The sequence below is a fragment of the Dinoponera quadriceps genome, unplaced genomic scaffold, assembly GCF_001313825.1.
Source record: "Dinoponera quadriceps isolate SergipeBrazil2010 unplaced genomic scaffold, ASM131382v1 scaffold1308, whole genome shotgun sequence".
Lineage (NCBI taxonomy): Eukaryota > Metazoa > Arthropoda > Insecta > Hymenoptera > Formicidae > Dinoponera > Dinoponera quadriceps.
The window spans coordinates 2004437-2022285 of record NW_014555613.1 but is presented as its reverse complement, the minus strand read 5'-3'; the positions used below and the strand labels follow the sequence as shown (position 1 = coordinate 2022285).

The window sequence follows — 17849 nt, the reverse complement described above, 5'->3', positions numbered from 1 at the left end:
CCCCCCCAGCGACGGGGAATCACCGTGGAAATCTCAAATTGCAAATTGCGGTGAGCAACGTGAGACCGTTTGCGAAAAATCGGCCGTCGCCATTACGGATTTTCCATGACCGCTCGCCGTTTCTGCGGTAACAGGATTCATGCATTCGCGAGACGGGAGACGCCGGTCCTGATGACACGCGGCCGGTAGTTGAATGTTCGCGAATGTTCGCGCACGTCAAGGTCATCGCGCGTCAGGCTGTCGCATCGAATCGGCGGATCGTACGAAAAACACTATCGTTATTCCGCAATAGTGAACGAGATCTATCTTCTTGAGGAAACACCGAGGGTGACGAATACGTGCGCCCAGCTACCACGCTGACAAAATCGGAAGAAACCGGCTGATCTGAGCGGTACGGCAAATCGATGACGAAGCCATTGCGAAGTCCCTCCTGGTGTGCGATTATTGGGGCGCTACCAGGTATAACTTATGCCATACCATCTATATATAACTCGAGAGTTCATATTGTACCTTGAGGCCTCCACGAAACGCCTTGGCGGTAATGGGCCACCTTTTGTGCGAGATACCCCATTGATGTCGGGAGAAATTCCGTAACGTTTGCGCAACTCGGTAGATAGCTCGTTTCATCTTCTCCTCCAGTGGTCCCCCTCTCGTCTTTTTTCCTTCCTTTCTCTTTTTTTTTTTCGGCCTCTCCACTCGAAATGTCTTCGTTTCTCGGCCGCGTCGGCCGCGCTAAAGACGGGAATCCGGAACGAGTGTCGCGTGAATTCACCTGGGCCCCGTGAACAGTGAATTCAACCCGGGAGATCATTGGAAACTCGTCAGACATCGCGGTCAAATTCGAACGGCGCTTTGTAATCCTACCGATGGAAGGACTTCGGCCTTTGTGTCGCCGAGCGCAGAGGCGGCGGGTCCATACGAATTATGGTTTCCTATTGTGGAGTCAAGAGGGACGCGAACAGAGCACAGTTGTCATAGGCTTTTCCAAAGCTTTCCCGTGCGTATCGCTCCGGTGACAATGCGAGAAGGTGCCAGGTGCTGATATGCACTGTGCCAGCTAATCGCCATGGCAGCATGTACGCGCCGCAGAGTCGCTGTACAAGTCGTTTGCGTGATTAACATATCGCGCTATACTTGATTATTGTGGAGATGCCGTACTTGAAAACTCTTTGTCCTGGCAAAATACTGACTTCTTTCTGCAAAGTTTACGCCGTATTGGCGTAACTAAAATAATAAATGCCTTTACACGGTAAAAGTACGCGCGAAGATAAATTAGATTATTACTCGATATGTGATGAAAACGATGAAAAATGTGAAAATTGATATCTTTAACGATCAATCGGCATTAATATTTGTCCGATAGAAAAATCTCGCAGCTTGTACGTAACGAGTGTATCAATGGGCCAAATCAGGAGAATTTCAAAGAGAACATTTTTGTATCTTTTCAATTAAATTTAGAGGCCCATGGAACCTGAGAGAATATTTGCTTGATCCAAGTAAAATGATTGTTTCAATTATTCTTTAGTAAATAATTACTAGAAGTAGAAATATAATTGACTACATGTAATGTGATATTATTTTTCGACATATTGACTTGTACGTGTTGAAACAATCGCGAACAGTAGTTAGTCAGTGTTACGTAACATTTTGAGGATCGCTTCTACGTTATCGACGTTCACAAAATCCGTCGTCGACTTTGACGTTTCTTGAAACGCATTTATGGATTGTGCATGCGCGTGTCGATTTTTCGCGTGCGAAGAAACCTGCCGTGTCCGTCGCGTCTTCACGGCGAACTAGACGAGCACGAAGCCGGGATAATGACGGCTTCGTATCTCGTCGCTAAAATATCAATGCCATGTAGACACTCCATCGGTAAGGAGGCAACGAGGCAGCGAGGCATCTCGCGCTACAAGCAGCTATATGAAGCCGAGGAATGCGTTCGTCCGATCCCACGGCTTATCCCCCTTCACTCTCCCTTCCCTCGTTAGCTCTTTTTCTTTCTGGTACGATCGTAGTATTACCGGGCTCGAGCTTTCTCTCTCTCTCTCTCTCTTTCTCTCTCTCTCCCGCTCCCTCCCTCTCTCTCTCTCTTTCCCTCGCAGGGCTTCAGCGTGCGTTAGTGCAATCTACCGGCGCGACGGTTCTCTTTTAGTAAGATCCTGGAATGCGACTGACAAACGTTTACCGCCTTCATCCGACGTCACGCAAATATTGAAGGGACGGATGAATTGTACCGACGAATTCGATGACTTCTACAAGTCCAGGACAAATGGAGATGTTTGAAGATTCGCCTGACTCGGGGATACAAAGGCAGCCTCTCTCGATCGGCTGGTGAATAGGTTCGCGATTCTAACGTAATCACGCAGAGACATTTGCGCTTTTATCGACAGCTTTAATGGGGTGCAATCATAGGTCGTGTTTGTTTAGGGATTCGTTCATTCAGGATCCTCCATTCATTAGATACGCTTGCGTCTGGTCGGGCTCGAAGAAATATCGGCGGTTCGCGATGCTCTCGCCGGCTGTTAATGATCGCGTCCTATGCAGGTGAAACAATAGAGGACCGTTCGCCTCTTTTTATTGCCGCTGCACCGCGTCTCCGGGGTCGTATTGCGGTACCGCGACCTAATCGCGATCCGTTAATACGGTGAGCGGTGAAGTCGCTGCGCGACGTTCAGCTCGCTTGATTATATGCATATCGGATCACTCGGAGCTGTAAACTGTCTCTCCGAGGCGCCAATCGTCGTTCCGCCTATCGGGAAGATAATAATAACGGCGTTCGAGGAACGCCGGAGAACTGTTATTCAAACGCCTCTTTTTTTTCTCATTTTCGTCGCTCGAAACTGCCGAAGCCAGCGAGAAACCGTAAACCTGGCAACCGGATGCGATCGGGCCTGTAGGAGGTTCGTAATTGTTCGCAAACGATTTACGACACATCTACGCGCGTGTGACGCAAGCGGAATAAGGAAGGAGGGGGGGGGGGAGATTAATTAATGCCGCTCCGGCGCGACGAGAGACTTACTTTGAGTTTTTGAGTGTGACCGCATCGACAACAGCAGTACGACATGTAGTCGGGTAGCGCGGGCATAAACTTCAACTGTTCCTGCTGCGAGTACTCGTCCACGAGTTTGCGATAATGCACCCTGAAAATGGGCCTGGTTGCGCTCTGCGAGCCTTTACCAAGGCGTCCCATAATCGCGGAGAATGCGGCCGTGATATTGCGCCTGCGTGCGAACCTCCTCATGCCACAGCGTCCGTTGTGCTCGCTCTCGTCCTCTCTTCTGCCTTACACTCGCGGGGAAAGAAAGCGAGCCGAGTAACGGCGGAGGAGAGGTGTCCTCCCGGGGCGGCCCGCGCGCGCCAACACCGGAGCGTGTGCGATTGGCTTCTATTTAATAATGGAGCGACGATTCGGCATTACTGTCACATCCGGGGATGCCGCCCCGCGGCTCTTTCGCACTTCCACCATCAATATTCCACACATTTCCGCTCACACGCGTCCACGGACCGCACCGGGGTAGCCGGGCGCGCACTTTCTAATGCATGAACCACCGCCGGTACCGATGTATCGGCACGCTAAAGTATTTACTGTTACCGAAACCGCCTTTCTCCGCGGAGGAGATGCACGTTCCCCCTGCGACGATGCGACGGCGCCTGTAACGGGCCTCGGGGCGCCTCTGAAGAAATCACGAAGCCGTGTACTCTACATCTCCGGGACGAGCGCGCGCCTACCTACTCGGTCGCTCTTGGTCGCGCGACTATCGCGATTGGAAACGTCGGTCCCGGTCGCGACGGAAGCCGACGTAACGTCCATCCCGTTCGGCCGGAAGCCGTTTCCTCTCGCGACGCGATCGATATTGTCAGCAGGTGACGACCGCGATGTCATGGATCCGCGGGACCGGTCCTACCGGGCCTACGTGGACGGCACACGCACGCAGGAGGACCGCGGCTTCCACTCGGATGGCGTAGTCCCTCTCGCGCGCGCGCGCGTGTCGTTCTGCATGCCGAGCCGCGGAAACCGGTTAACGAGTCCCGAGCCGCTTCTTACTCGTCGACTGTCAACTACACACGTAGTCGCGCTGTATTCTTCTACGCCGCGTTCCCCGATGGATCCGGGACGACGACCGTCGCCGACACCATGTTGGGGCCGTACGTGCCCGCCGAGCCGCGACTCCCTCTCGCCTGTACTCCAGGGGACCGGCGGTTACGAGGGAGAAGGGGGGAGGGGGAAGGTCGCGGGTCGCTCGACTCGAGTGAATTCGGTGATACCTTCCGACGATACCAGATACGTCCTCTCTCTTGCTCGCCTCAGTCTGTTCTGTCTCGCGCTGTTTCGCGCTATTTCACGTGGCAAATTCCAACGTCAGAGCTCCTTTCAGCGTCGCTCTCTCTCTCTCTCTCTCCCCGGTCGGGCATGCCGCGAGAGCCTGGTGTACACCAGCGCGCGGCGAAGCGGGAATTCACGCGGGAGGCGAGTCGTTCCTTAAGTCGGGCGGTTTAAAGAGAGTCCCCACGCGTATCCTTTCTGCTGTCAACGCCGGAGATGCTGCCCCGAGACCGGCCGAACACCGGCGGTGGATCCTCCTCTGTCCTCCGCCACCGTTCCTGTCCATTCCACGCTCCTTCTATCACACTGCAGCGCGCGTCGCCCGTCCAGGTGCCGCTCTCGGGCGGTCGGAACGCGATAAAGCCGCCTACCTGTGTAACGTGCTAACCGGCACGACGATGGCAATACCTCCCGGTACGTATAGAGAGAGACTGAAGAGACCATGAGGAACACGAAGCGAGAGCACCGCGCCACTCTGCCGACCCACACGGCTCCATCCCCACCGCGGCTGGAAGCTGAGCGGTGCGACCGACCGACCGACCGCTTTCTTGCTTCAACCGCGGCATTGAACACGTTCAACGGCAGCTGTTGAATACCACGTGTCCCCGTTCTTCCTCTCACCCTCGTTGTCCCTCGTTCTCTCTTTCTCTCTCTCTCTCTCTCTTCCCTCTCCCTCCCTCTCACTCTCTCTCCTTCTCCATCCGTCTGGCCGGCTGTCTATCCGTCCCTTTCTGCCTCTCTCCTTCTCGGTCTCTCTCATGGTCTTTTCCACGGCTTCTTACTCTTTTTGCCCTACCTCAGCCGAGAACGCCACTTGAAAGACAGAGAGAGAGAGAGACAAGGGAACAGGGAGAGAGAAAGAGCCAGCGCTGCACGAAGCGCATGAGTTTGCGATTCGCGTTCTTTGACCTGCCATCAGCGTGGCGCGATGCACCGCTCGATCGTGGACTTCGGACTCGCATCATGTCCGCTGATGGCGAAGTACCTAGGTGCAAGTACCTCCCTTCGTACCTACCTGTGTTTCGGAATACTTGGCTGGCTACCTTCTCGAGCGCACCGCAGGTATCCACTCCGGGTACTCTCTTGCGCTCTAAGGTGTGTACCAGCAGTGGGTATTTCCTTGGGGGCACCTGTACCCTTTCTCAAGAAGCATTTCGAGGTGCATTCTTTTAAGCCAGTATGACCTGGGTCGTCGGTGTACCGCAGCCTTTCTCGGAATGTTTCCGAAGTACGGATTTATTAATGTCGGGGCTTCTCGTGCGGTGAACTTGGAGGGATGAAGCGTTTTAAACATTCTCCCCGAATATGTGCACACGCACACTCTCTTCTCGTAATCTTCTTTGAGCTTTGAGATTTTCCCTCGATCTCCGTGAACGATCGGGAGGAACGCGGTGTTGGGACAACTCCGTTAAAGTTCGGAAATTTACATAAAATAGAAGCCGACAGTTGTGTGCACTACACCGTATCTGCGCTGCATCGTTCGGGCTTTAGAAAGAAAGTGGAAAACGACTATGTTAAGTTCGTAAAGAACGGCTCTCTTTATAACTGGGTTATTCACAAATCAATTACGGTTTCTTCTCGATTGTAATTCCAAGGCGGTGGGAGTAGAGTAGTAGAGGAAACCATCGTGTAGAACGCGTATTATTCAAAGGCATAAATTATTTCCATTTACGCTGACGGCTTAACGTTTCAACGGGTTAACGTTCCCTTCTATCAGATTTAATTCCACCTCCTGAGGGGGAAATTGGAAAAGCAGGAATTTTCGTGGAGCCCCACGGAACACACATCATAACTGTATATTCAGCCGGAAATCAATTATTGAATATACAATCCAGCATTTTCCTCGAACGAAGTAAAACGAGAAAAAACGGTCGCACGGTAATCCGTCTTTCTACTTTTATTTCAGAAGATCATTTTTAATCTCTCGTATTTCCCCAATTTGCATTCGCGAATCGCTCGACGCGGACTGTGGAAATTGCGCGGAGAACTGAAATGCGCGCAGATGTCAGCCGCGTCGACGAGCATGGAAACGTCCGAATATCCGGTCGTTCGCTAAGACGTTTCATTTTCCGTTTCTATTCTCTCAGTTTCCTATGCCGTAGGGTTCCACGCTACAGGACTTCCCCGATCTTCAAGTGCGATGACATTCTTAATTCAGCGAAAGGTATTTAAAGTTTAATCCGAAGAGTGCGCCATTAGGGTTGACTAAATGCCAAGCCAATAGCGAAGTGCAAAGTTCCAAGTGCAAAGTCTACTATGCTCAACCCACTATGCTTGCCAACTTACAGCTCTATCCTTTCTGATATCGCCGACGGACCTCGGCGGCCTCGAGCGATGCTATTTTCCAGACAACAGGAAGAGGCTTTTAGGTCCTGCGACTCGTCGGTGTATCGACGTCCGACAATATTCGCCGTGTATTCACTGTTCGAACATGGAGACACGTTCATTCCTCTGACATTTCGCTCCCGATTATTGCGATTTTCGACGAGGGAGATTAATGTGGTGCTTTGAGACCACGTTACTGAATTAAAGTGAATTTAGAAAATGAATTAAACATAAAAATGAATTCATTGTATTAGAAAGAGAGTTTCGTTTTTTTTTTCTTGACTGTATTATTGTGGTTTCGCCGCGAAAGTCTCGAAATGTTGCCGAAATAACTTCAAAGTTCCCGTGCAGGTCAAAATTCCTAACTTCTTACGGACAGGACGTAACCGCAAGGACCGAAAACAAATCGTCAAAGACGAATGTTCTATTGTCCCCCACATTCTTTGCGGTATGTGTTCAGTCGTTTTAACGAAATCTCTCATGACATTATTGCCACCAGAAAGCTGTAAAACACCACCGAGTATTGAATTCGGCGGGGATGCGAAGTGAACAATGGTAAGAGGAGAAGTCGTCGGTAGTATGAGGGAAACCAAATGTTTCCTTGGTAACACGGTTTCATCCTAAACACTGAAAGAGTCGCCCAGCATGGGAAGCGATCCATCGGCTTTAAACGCCGAGACAGTTTCCAGTTTCCACTTGAGACGCATGCGGTTGTCCACTGGTAAGGGGCGACCTGTCACGTACAGTATTTTGAACCAAATCCCGGGCTACTGTAGGCGATTTATATTAGCCCGATTTACTCGAAATACCTTGAATACGCGAGTAAGAACTAAAGTAGATTCCATTACATATCCCACTTTTCAACGTACACTTTCGTGTCTCTTTTCACTTGCACATGTGAAATTGCCTACTCTCCATTGTTACATCGACTGCGATCATATCAATGTACAGTTTCAAAGGTTCCAGAAAAATCCGATTCTTTTCAATTTTCCCGCGGTTCTTTTCGGTTTCTTCTCGCAAGAAACGCGAAGGAAACTTTTTTTTCTATTTTTTTTTTATTTTTCTGTAGTTTTTCCGCCGAGAAATGAAAATAAAGCAGTTTTTAAAAACTATATATCGATATCTTACATTCGACATCGCAACGACGATTTGTTTATTCACACAGATATCGGTTTTGATATAAAAGCAGTGACTGTACTCTAAATGACTATAATGTACTAATTTCTTCGTAAAACTGCAGTTGCAACTTCACAATAAAAAACATTTTGTACTTGTGTTAAAATCCTTGTTAATATTTTTGTATTAAACTTTTAATATACCCGTGCGTTAATTTAACATATTGTGTTTATATTATCTCAATATTTTGTGTTGAGTCGACAGTCCACATAAATGTTAAAATAACATATTTTATACTTCTGTGTCAATTAACATATTATGGATATTAATTTGGTGTTAATTTTTTAGATAGTATTTGTGTTACTTTTTAATATATTCACCTTGTGTTAAATTAACCTAAAAATGTGTGTGGACCGTTTGGGGACACGTGAAATGTATTAAATTCAACACAAAATTTGTTACTATGTGCGATGCAAAATTGAGCTGACGGACTCGGTCGAAAAAGCAACGATGGTATTTTCGAGAATCTAATTAAATAATACACACGGCTCAAACTTGGTGCGGTATATTTGATTAGAAAGAACTGCAAATGTTTACGACTAACGTGTTTCTTTAATGGTTGAGTTTATAGTTTCGACAGGTTGACTCGATAAAGTTCAATTTATCAATTTATAGTACTTGGTTTTACATATGTACTTGTAGAAATTGTATTATTACGCAATCCCCTGCTACACATGTCCTTTAAATATCTTCTCTCGAATCATGTCGGTAAAGAAACAAAATATCAAAGAGAAAGTCACTGACCTGTTCTGCAGACTCGGTGATGAAGGAATGACAGTACTGTAGGCTAAAGTGGGCCCTGGGTTCCCGCGCTAGAAAGCTGAACTGGGCATGCTGCGGCTCACAAGTCGCGTAAGAGATGCGTCTTAACGCGTGCGCCATTTGCACGCACTGCAACAAAAATGAATAGAATTTTCAACATTACGTAAGAACGTTTCGGAAGGATGTACAGGTAGAGGAAAAAAAGAATCCGTGAAAATTTAACTTGACCACAACATTGCAACTATATATATACATATATATATAACTATCTAAATGAAAGAAATTACAATTATTTAAATATATTTTAAGGTAATAATAAATATTTTTAGATAATATTTATTTACAAGTCTATTTCGTTCTGTAAGTATCGAACGATTTTGATGTCCATTCGTGTGTATTAAAAACTCTCATTATTTTCACGTTCTTTTAAGAAATACACTCGAATAATGCTTCAATATTGACCATACTGTTGTATCGCGATATTCGATGACTCGATAGTACGCACGTTTGGATTGCGCACGCGGCGGGCAGGAATAAAAAAATAATTCGTTTCAATGTGTCCCTGACTGACGGCTTCCGAAGCATTTTTGAGAGCGAACGTCATGTTGAGCGCAAACAAAAATGATTTACGAGTGTTTTATTATTGCTCGCATCCTGTTGAATGATTTAATCGTCTGAACGGTAAATCCCGCCCGTGAAACATGGACGCTGCGCGTGTATTGTGTTAAGACCTGTGCAAGAAACTAACATCCTCATTAGGTGAGAGATATCACCATAAATATCACTTATGTACATCACAGCTCGTTAGCAACCGTAGCAAATCTCGCATGAGTTCGAGCGAGATGTGCAGAATGAGATAATTAAACTGTACAAAATACGAAGTCGTGACATCGGTGGAAAAATTATTTGACAGGTTGAACCTGCGATACACTGGCTATCTTGTTTTGTCGTATTATCTGCCAACCGTGACAAATTCAGCTTCGATTTTTTCTTAACGAACGTGTCAAGGTATTCAAAGTTTTTGAGATTATTTAGTCAGTGAAATAGGAACTGTCTGGCGAGCAAAGTTTTCGGAGAGAAAACAGTTCGCAAAATTATGTATTTTAATTTGCGCCGAGTGTAGGTTTTGCTTTAATTGAGTTTTAATTCAACGCTTCGTCAGCGAGCAGATATACGATACCAGAACTTCGGACATGTTTCCCCTGAAACCAACATAATTAGCGTTACTTGATATTTATTCAGAAACTGGAAACATATTAACAAGTAGCGCCGATAATAAAACAATCACTTCGATTATCTCGCGGCGTATCATTATATCTCAATGATGGCTCGACGTGTCAGGAAGCGGAGAAAACGGACAGTTCCTAATTATTGGCCACTCGAAAAACTTGTGACGTCTTCGGCCAGAGTTTCGTTCTGAAACTTTTAATGACTCGCCGACGCAACGAGTTCCACTCGCGTAAGAATACGACGGCCACTAACTTGTGATGCGTATGAGCTTTCGGCCGGACATTCGATTGTTCGTCTTCCTCTCGAAAGGCTTCGATCGTAGTTCTAGACAGACTTCAATCGCAGCCTATCATAAGAAGCTCGCATTGATATTTCCCGTGGAAATTCAAACAAATTCAATCTTTTCAGCGCTTCGGAATGCTATACCGAAGGTCGTTTCGTCGACGCGGAGATCTTGAAAAATTCACGCTAATCGTTTCAGCATATTGCTACAACGCACATACGCAGACAATTTTTTTCGATAACATACAGTGCCAGTAATATTTACTAGCCTGCATTGCGCGACTGGGACGTGTTCATACTAAAGCTAAAATATATGTATTACGGTGAAAAAAATAAACGAATAAATTGATAAAATATATTTTTTAACCCGAAGGTATACAAATTTACTATACGTACAAAAATATATCGGGAAAATAAAAAATGTCCCACACCGACATATATATTATCGCCGTAGCAATTTGGATTGTTCGTTATTTTTAATGCCAGTATGAGAAAAAATTTTATCTCGTGTAGTAACTATTGCGTAACATATAATTTCACTGTGTATGCATGTCTATGACAACAGCAGAAAGATATTCATTGTGTTTCTGGGTAGTAATGAGCAGCCGTAATCGTGTCGATTGCGTTGCATTGCTTGCCCCATTGTTTGCAAAGGAACTTTTTACGTACCGATAAATTTATGCGATAATAAATAAACCTATGCAATTCAATTGCAAATTATAATAATTCATGTGACTTTATAATCTTAACTAAAATTATTGTTTATTACTGAGACGTTAATATTTATGTATAATTAAATTAACTTTTCAAACTTTTATTAGCGTTAAAACGATGCTATGCATAGCAAAGATCTATTCAGCATAGGGATTTTCTTTTTCGCGCGCGTTTCAAAGCGTTATTGAAAAAGTTACGTATTTCTTGGGGAAAATCACTTCTGCGTACAGTTTTATTCTTTGCTCTCTCTCAATTGTCCATGTACTTCCTTGAAATTTCTTTCACATTATATGTATATCCTAGCCGGATGAAATTGCTATGTGGTACTTTTTCACTTTATAAACGTTTATATCTTTGAGAACAATTCTCTGCGTGTGTATGTATTGCATTAATGCAAAAATTCGTTCAATTATTCTTCAGTCCTTTGCTTAGAAATCCCAGAATTTCTATGACCGTAGAATCATACAATTATCGGAGAGATAGGCAGGTCTTTGAACAAATACCGTATACTTAATTGATTCATTATATTGAAAAATAAATAAATATTATATGTACAATTTGATTAAAAAACGAAATGAACTTTTGCATCAACCAAATAGATCTTGCTCCCGCTACTATCATCATGCTAAAGTAAGAGTTCCTATAAAATAGTGTACATTGTCGTTGCAATTACACTCGATACACACACACACACACACACACAGAAGGACGGCACTTTTAAACGCGCTTTTCATTACGGAACGTAAATTTTTAAAGCCACCTATAAATTTGATAGCCGGTGAGGATAAAATTCGTCAATGCGTGCGGCGAGCGACATTTTCGTTTCCTCGTCGGTTTCCGGGCCGAGATTTCACCGATATCTCGGCCAGAAGTTTTATATCTTCGCGACGGACATTTTGTGTTCTCCCTCGCTATTTTATTACACAGTCTCGCGGAATTACATCGAGCGTGTTTACAATCTCGCTCTCGCGCGCGCGTTCTATTAATATTTATCTGCCCATTGTGTCGCGACGCTATGCACTTGCGCATACTATAGATGCTATACAGACAGCGGAATTTCTTTGGTACGTAGAAAAGCTTTTCTGTCCTGTAAAAGAAATTGCACATCTCCATGTTCTCGCAGTTGATATCGGTCTACTTCAACGTATTTCGATATTTTGACGTTGTTGTAGTCACAAATAAATTATATATTGGTAAACACGCTACATTATGTCAGTATTAAGATATTTCAACACATTTAGGTCCTAACGTTGCGGTCGTAAATAAATGATGAGTGAAAATAAAATAAAAATATTTATTAGTGAGATATAAGGTTTATTTCATAAAGAGTTAAGGTTTATTTTACAGAAATAAATCTTATATCCTACAAGTAAATTAAGTATTTTTTTTCTCACTCTACATTGAGGAAAAGTACTTAAAAATCTATTTGTGGAATATAACGTTTATTTCATATAAATAAACCTTGTTTCTGTGAAATAAATCTTATTTTTCTCTGTGAAATAAACTTTATATCTTACAAATAAATTTTAAGTACTTAAGTACTCTTTAAGTACTTTTTTTCTCAATGAATGGAGAAAAAGAAGTGGTTGAATCGAAAATAGGCAGTCACTCTGACTCAAAAAAATAATGTGTCCAATGAACAAATTGCAATATAATAAATAAATATAACAAATCTAACAAATGACAAAAATTATAAGGTAATAAGAAATCAGATAACAAAGTTGCGCAACAATATGTTGCGTCGATATAGTTGTAGAACAAATCGCAATCGTTAAATCAACTGATAATTCATTATAATAATTATATAATTTATTCAATGGATTAAACGCTGTGTTTGAAAAAATTTTATCCGTCAAAGCAAAATTTTGATGATTTATTTCTTTTTCTCAATACGCGCAGGTAACAAACTGCGCGAGTAGTTACGTTTAAAACTTTTTTAGACACAATAAAAGTACTTTGAGTCGTTGAAATCTTTCGACCCGGATTCTTCATTCTGTTTAAAACGTTACATTTTTTTTCTAGGCTGACGCTCTCGTTAAAATTATTTGCCTTAAAAATTTGGAGCCCCTCAAATTTCCTCGAGTATATTTTTCTTTTACGCCGTTATCGCGCTCGATTTCTCAATCTCAAGGAGCAGAACGATTTCATCTTCGAGCCACCAACGTGATATACTTTCCTAAATTCGTCTTTCGCGGAAGTGAGCATGGCGGAGTGCGAGCGAGTAGAATGGTGATTGAAAAGATGATCGTACCGTAGGAGCGAATTTTCCGGCAAGGGATATCCCGCGATTCTATCAGGCCTCACGCTGAATTTTTCATGATGTCTGCATTTACTCGAAGTAGCAAACTTCTACGTGAGAAAGATATAAATGACTGCGCCCGGTGAGAGGCCGCTTTTACTTACACCTCTTGAGTGGACATCGATTCGGACTCGGGTCTTTCGCTGCCATTATTAAATTACATAATCAAAATGCAGGTGAATCCTTCAGCTTATTTCGATCGTGTGACTCGTGCTAATGACATTCACTTTAGATAGCAATAAACAAATTGGTAATACCAGGATGAATCGTCGTTTTATCCGGATACACGGCGGAAGACAATAAGAGAATGTAACGTTACATGAGCTTTACAAACTTGGAGGACACTATACAGGCTATTGTGCTAGCTCGATGCTACAAATGGTTATCTCATGCCGTATTCTCCATGTTCAATTGTCCTTAAAAAAGGACTTGCTCCAGAATTATTTAATATTCAATTATTTCGACATTCTCTGTTTACATTTAATCTTTATTCTTCATTTTAGTAAGTAATGTGTTAATTTTGTGACTTATTTAACTGCAGATAAAATATGTGCATGATAAGTATATATTATACAATCTAATAAAAATGAATAGGCGAATATAATTATTAATATAATTATTAAAGTGATATTAATGAATAATTAAATCAACAGATTTTGCTACATCATAGTCTCTTTATTATTTATTTATTTTATTGACTCCGGAAATGTATATTAAATATGGATTTGTAGTTTTTTTTTAATGTATGTTGTTTCGCGGTCCGCGTCCTCTATACTGACTTGCCGATTGAGCATCCTGCTCCTAGGTATCGTTGGGGTATTCTGAATATTAGTTCGTGGCATTGACACTATTGTAGATGCAGTCCGACCGAAAGAAACACATGTTAATTACGATGCCAACGAAAGTCTGTGTCTTTCAATTGACAGAAGTTGCAGGGTTAAAGTAGAAATAATAGAAAATTTCGACGGTTGTTCACGGAAAAGAGAAAAGAGAATTAGCTGTCTATATAATACAACTGAAATTTAGTTACCAGACCTAGTTTTCAGCTGTGAGAGATAAAAATTAGGTACAGAGATAAAAAAAATTAGCTAAATTAACCAAGTTTCAGTTATTATATGGACAGCTAATTAATCTGTGGTAGCTAATTCTTTTTTTCCGTATTGGTGACTTCGTTGATGTGTGCCACAACAAAGACATTTAGTCGTCGATTCCGTTCGAAAGTGAAAATTCAATTCGTTGAAAATTCGTTTAAAGTGCATTCTACGGAGTTACCATTCAAAACACTCTATAGTCATGCGGACGAAGTTGTTACGACCAGGAGGGTCGAGCGTCGTAACGTCGGAAGTGGACCAACTATTCCGGAGCAACTATGCGCGATACCAATCGTTTTCGACGCGACAAACGACAAGGAGAATCTGGTCGAGTTTGTCGTATTGGAAGGACGCTGATAAACGTTGTTATTCTCGTCTCGTACTATCGCTTGCTTTCGCTCGTCTTCGTGTCCTCATGACGGAATACATAGCACTCGCTACGAGTTCTGCGAACCTATAATATGCGATCTATCGTCTTCGGATACTGAGAATAAAAGATTTACAACGAATCGCGAAATCCGGTCGCGAACGTAAAAATATATTATTGCGCGCCGAAAGAGAAACTATCGGCATTGAGCTAAGATTTATTTAGAACCAGTTAAGTTATATCTCCACATGCTTCTTTTTCGACAAGGTTATTGGAGAAACGGTTAGATATGGAGGTCAGTGGGAACGTTTGGATAGACTCTATCTCCATTATTTTTCTTTCTCTAATTCACCTAAAAAAGTCAGATAAAAAGCAATCAGTGATCAACGTATTATTTAAAAAATATTATAAGCGACGTAGCTATATAATTCGCTATTCTTATTCTATTTCGGGTTTTCTTTGCATTAAATGTTGCAGATATAATATCTAAGAGCTACACAGAAGAAATAGGTCTTAAATTAAGAATAGATATTCACATATATAAGCAAGAATATTATGATCTTCTTAGAAAATTTTTAGTCTTGATTTGATTGAATTTGATGCAAGTATTATTTGCACTCAATTCAATTCAATTCGAAATTACAAGTCTTCTCAGAATATTATAATAATATTCTTATTTATATATGAGAATATCTACCATTGATTTAATACTATTTTTTCCTGTGTACGAGATTTCTGATACGAAAAACTGTCTTGAACATTTTTAGAAACTATCGTTGATACAGATATAAAGAAAAGATCGTTTCCTCGGTTACTTAACTAAGCAAAATTTCATCGGTGCTTCTTGCTTTAATATTTCACCACGGGACGCAATTTTACGGGGGGTAAATACGCGTCAAACTGCGGAAGTTCGCAACAATACTCCCGAGCTTATAAATAGTGACAGTGCTTTCGGCAAGTCCAGCGAGATACATTTTTCAGCCGTCTCTCTAGCGCAGATGGGAAACCCCTAAATGTTTGAGGAGTTCGATTTTGCGTTCGGTTGCGGTGAAAATTTTAAGGCTCGGTTGGCTTAAGCATTCGGCCGCGGTAAAAAGATTTTTACGAGCCACAGCTCCAGCAGGAGTCCGTTTCGGACCCTCTTTCCCAGATAGGACCCAGATAGGATAGCACGTGAGCCGTGTAATTGCTATCAAAGATGGATGAGCCGATGCTCCTAGTCGCGTACGTGTTTGCGAGATTGTGGATTATAAAAAATTATCATCCACAATTGGGTGAAACCCCCCCCCTCCCCCGGCATTCGAGATTTTATTCGAGAAAATCGCGGAATCGCGCGTTTCTCATTATTCAGCCTCGACTCTAGGTTCGAGCGACGACGGACAATTCGTTCATACCCGGGTGGCGGTGATCGATGTGTTATCGGTATATATGTTATGACGAATATCGCAGGAGGATACCCGTATGGTGTAATATCAGGTAGCACCGAGGAGGTGAGGACGGGCGGTAGAGGGGGAGGGGGGGGGAGCATGCAAAAGAGATACGCGCTGTAGCGTGAGTGCTGTTTCGTGTATGCGCGCGAGTAAATCCGCGCGGGTAAAGGATAAACATATCCTGTGATCGCGGCAAATGTACGAGTTCAAAAATTACACGCGCCGCTCGTCGTTGATCTTCCATAGCCATACGCGCGCTCGCGTTTCCGCAGCCGATTCGATTTATTCCCCGGTTTACTTTACCCGCGGCGAACGCGCGCTCGCTTATTCAGCCACGGTAACAGTCCGAGCTGTGCGCTGAGAAAATAAATGCCGCGTGCGGTGCGTGCGTGAATTTGGCGAATCGTTTTGACAATCCGCGCGTCGAAATCGTAAATCGGAAACACCTGATATCGAGGTGAGCGGAGTCGAACGGCTGAATACGAAGGAAAAATCTCCGCTCGATATAATCTAAGCGAAATGGGACGACGTCAGGTCAGAGCGGAATAATTAGCCCGCTTAATCTACAAAGCGCGTTTCGAGCGTTCGTAAAGCTCTCCCGAACGTCGCGGAATCACGGGAGCGTACGCTTTGGGAATGCGCGCGCGCTCCTGCACGCTCCGGGAGGATCATAGAAATTTTTTAACGCTTCGCGAGGCAAAGGGCTTAATGGGGCTAAAGGAATGGAGGATCGTTAGAAGCAGCCGGGAGGAAGTTCTCGGTCTCGCCGGAATGGACACTGTTCGACTGGTGGGTAGGTACGGGAGAATGCGGGAGATGCGTATCATCGCGGAGTGCTGTTCCATGTATGCACGAGTAAATCCGCAGATGGAGAGTAAATACACACCCCCTCGCGATCGCGCGCGCGCACGGGTTTCACCGTTGGCGCGTCACGCGTCATACGCACCCGCTTCCTCTTTCGCGTTTCGCGAGGACTCGCTGTCGCATGCGGAGTTCGTCGTCCGCCGTTCGCCGTTTGCCCAATCGAGCCACCGAATTTCTCGTCTGTGCACTCGTATACGCTTCATCAATATCCCACGTAGGAATCGTGGTACATTCGGTCAGTACTGGAGACCGGCGAGGTACCGATTCAATAGCGAAATACGGATTTCACGTCGCGATAGCAATGCCTTAAATAGGAAAGCGAGATACGTCAGTAACGCGGAGTCCGAGTAGTTCAGCGGCAAGTGCGGTTGGACGCAGGCGGGGAAGACCCGAATTCGATCCCAGCCGAGTCTACCGAGCTCTGACGTTTCTCACTTGATATGACGGTAAAAGTGGACATCCGCAGATATGAACAAGCATTCCGGACGTAGTTCTGATCCTTCCACAGCATGATGTGAGATTAATAATTATATACATATATACAATAATAATAACACTGGTCGACAAATTCTGTATTATAAATTGTACCCACTTTGAATTTCATTCTTTCCTCTATTTATGTTTAACAAAATGACAGTAAAAAAATTATCTAGCTATGGTTCACGAAATATATACTATATATATGTTTTTGTGTTATTTGTGCACTTTTTTTTTTATACATTCCCCATGTTAAAATAACACAAAATTTAGGTGGACCGTTTGTTAACACATTTTTTTACTATGTACCGTCCCTGTATTGGGAATCGATGATATTTCGTACTTTTACAACGACGGGGGTCGACACAATTACAGTACTGTATTTCGAGTTTTGGCCCATTGTTATCGTTCCACTATTCCGCCAGTGTCAACTCGGTATTGGCATCTAGTACTGTTCGATAATAATCGGTATTGGGCCAATACCTCACCAGCAGTTATTTCCTACTTG

The 17849-nt window shown here is 43.7% G+C and overlaps 1 protein-coding gene across 2 annotated transcripts in view; it reads right to left on the bottom strand.

The window, feature by feature from the left end:
- LOC106744849 (tensin-1-like) overlaps window positions 1–17849 on the bottom strand; it is a 56127-nt gene that overhangs the window by 18023 nt on the left and 20255 nt on the right. The window contains exon 3 of one of the 2 annotated variants that reach the window (XM_014619944.1): window positions 8570–8716. In XM_014619944.1, coding sequence (XP_014475430.1) covers window positions 8570–8707 — 138 coding nt within the window. In that variant the 5' untranslated portion in view covers window positions 8708–8716. Of the gene's footprint in view, window positions 1–3019; window positions 3090–8569; window positions 8717–17849 lie in introns of those variants that run through there. The other variant, XM_014619945.1, reaches the window with a different exon arrangement.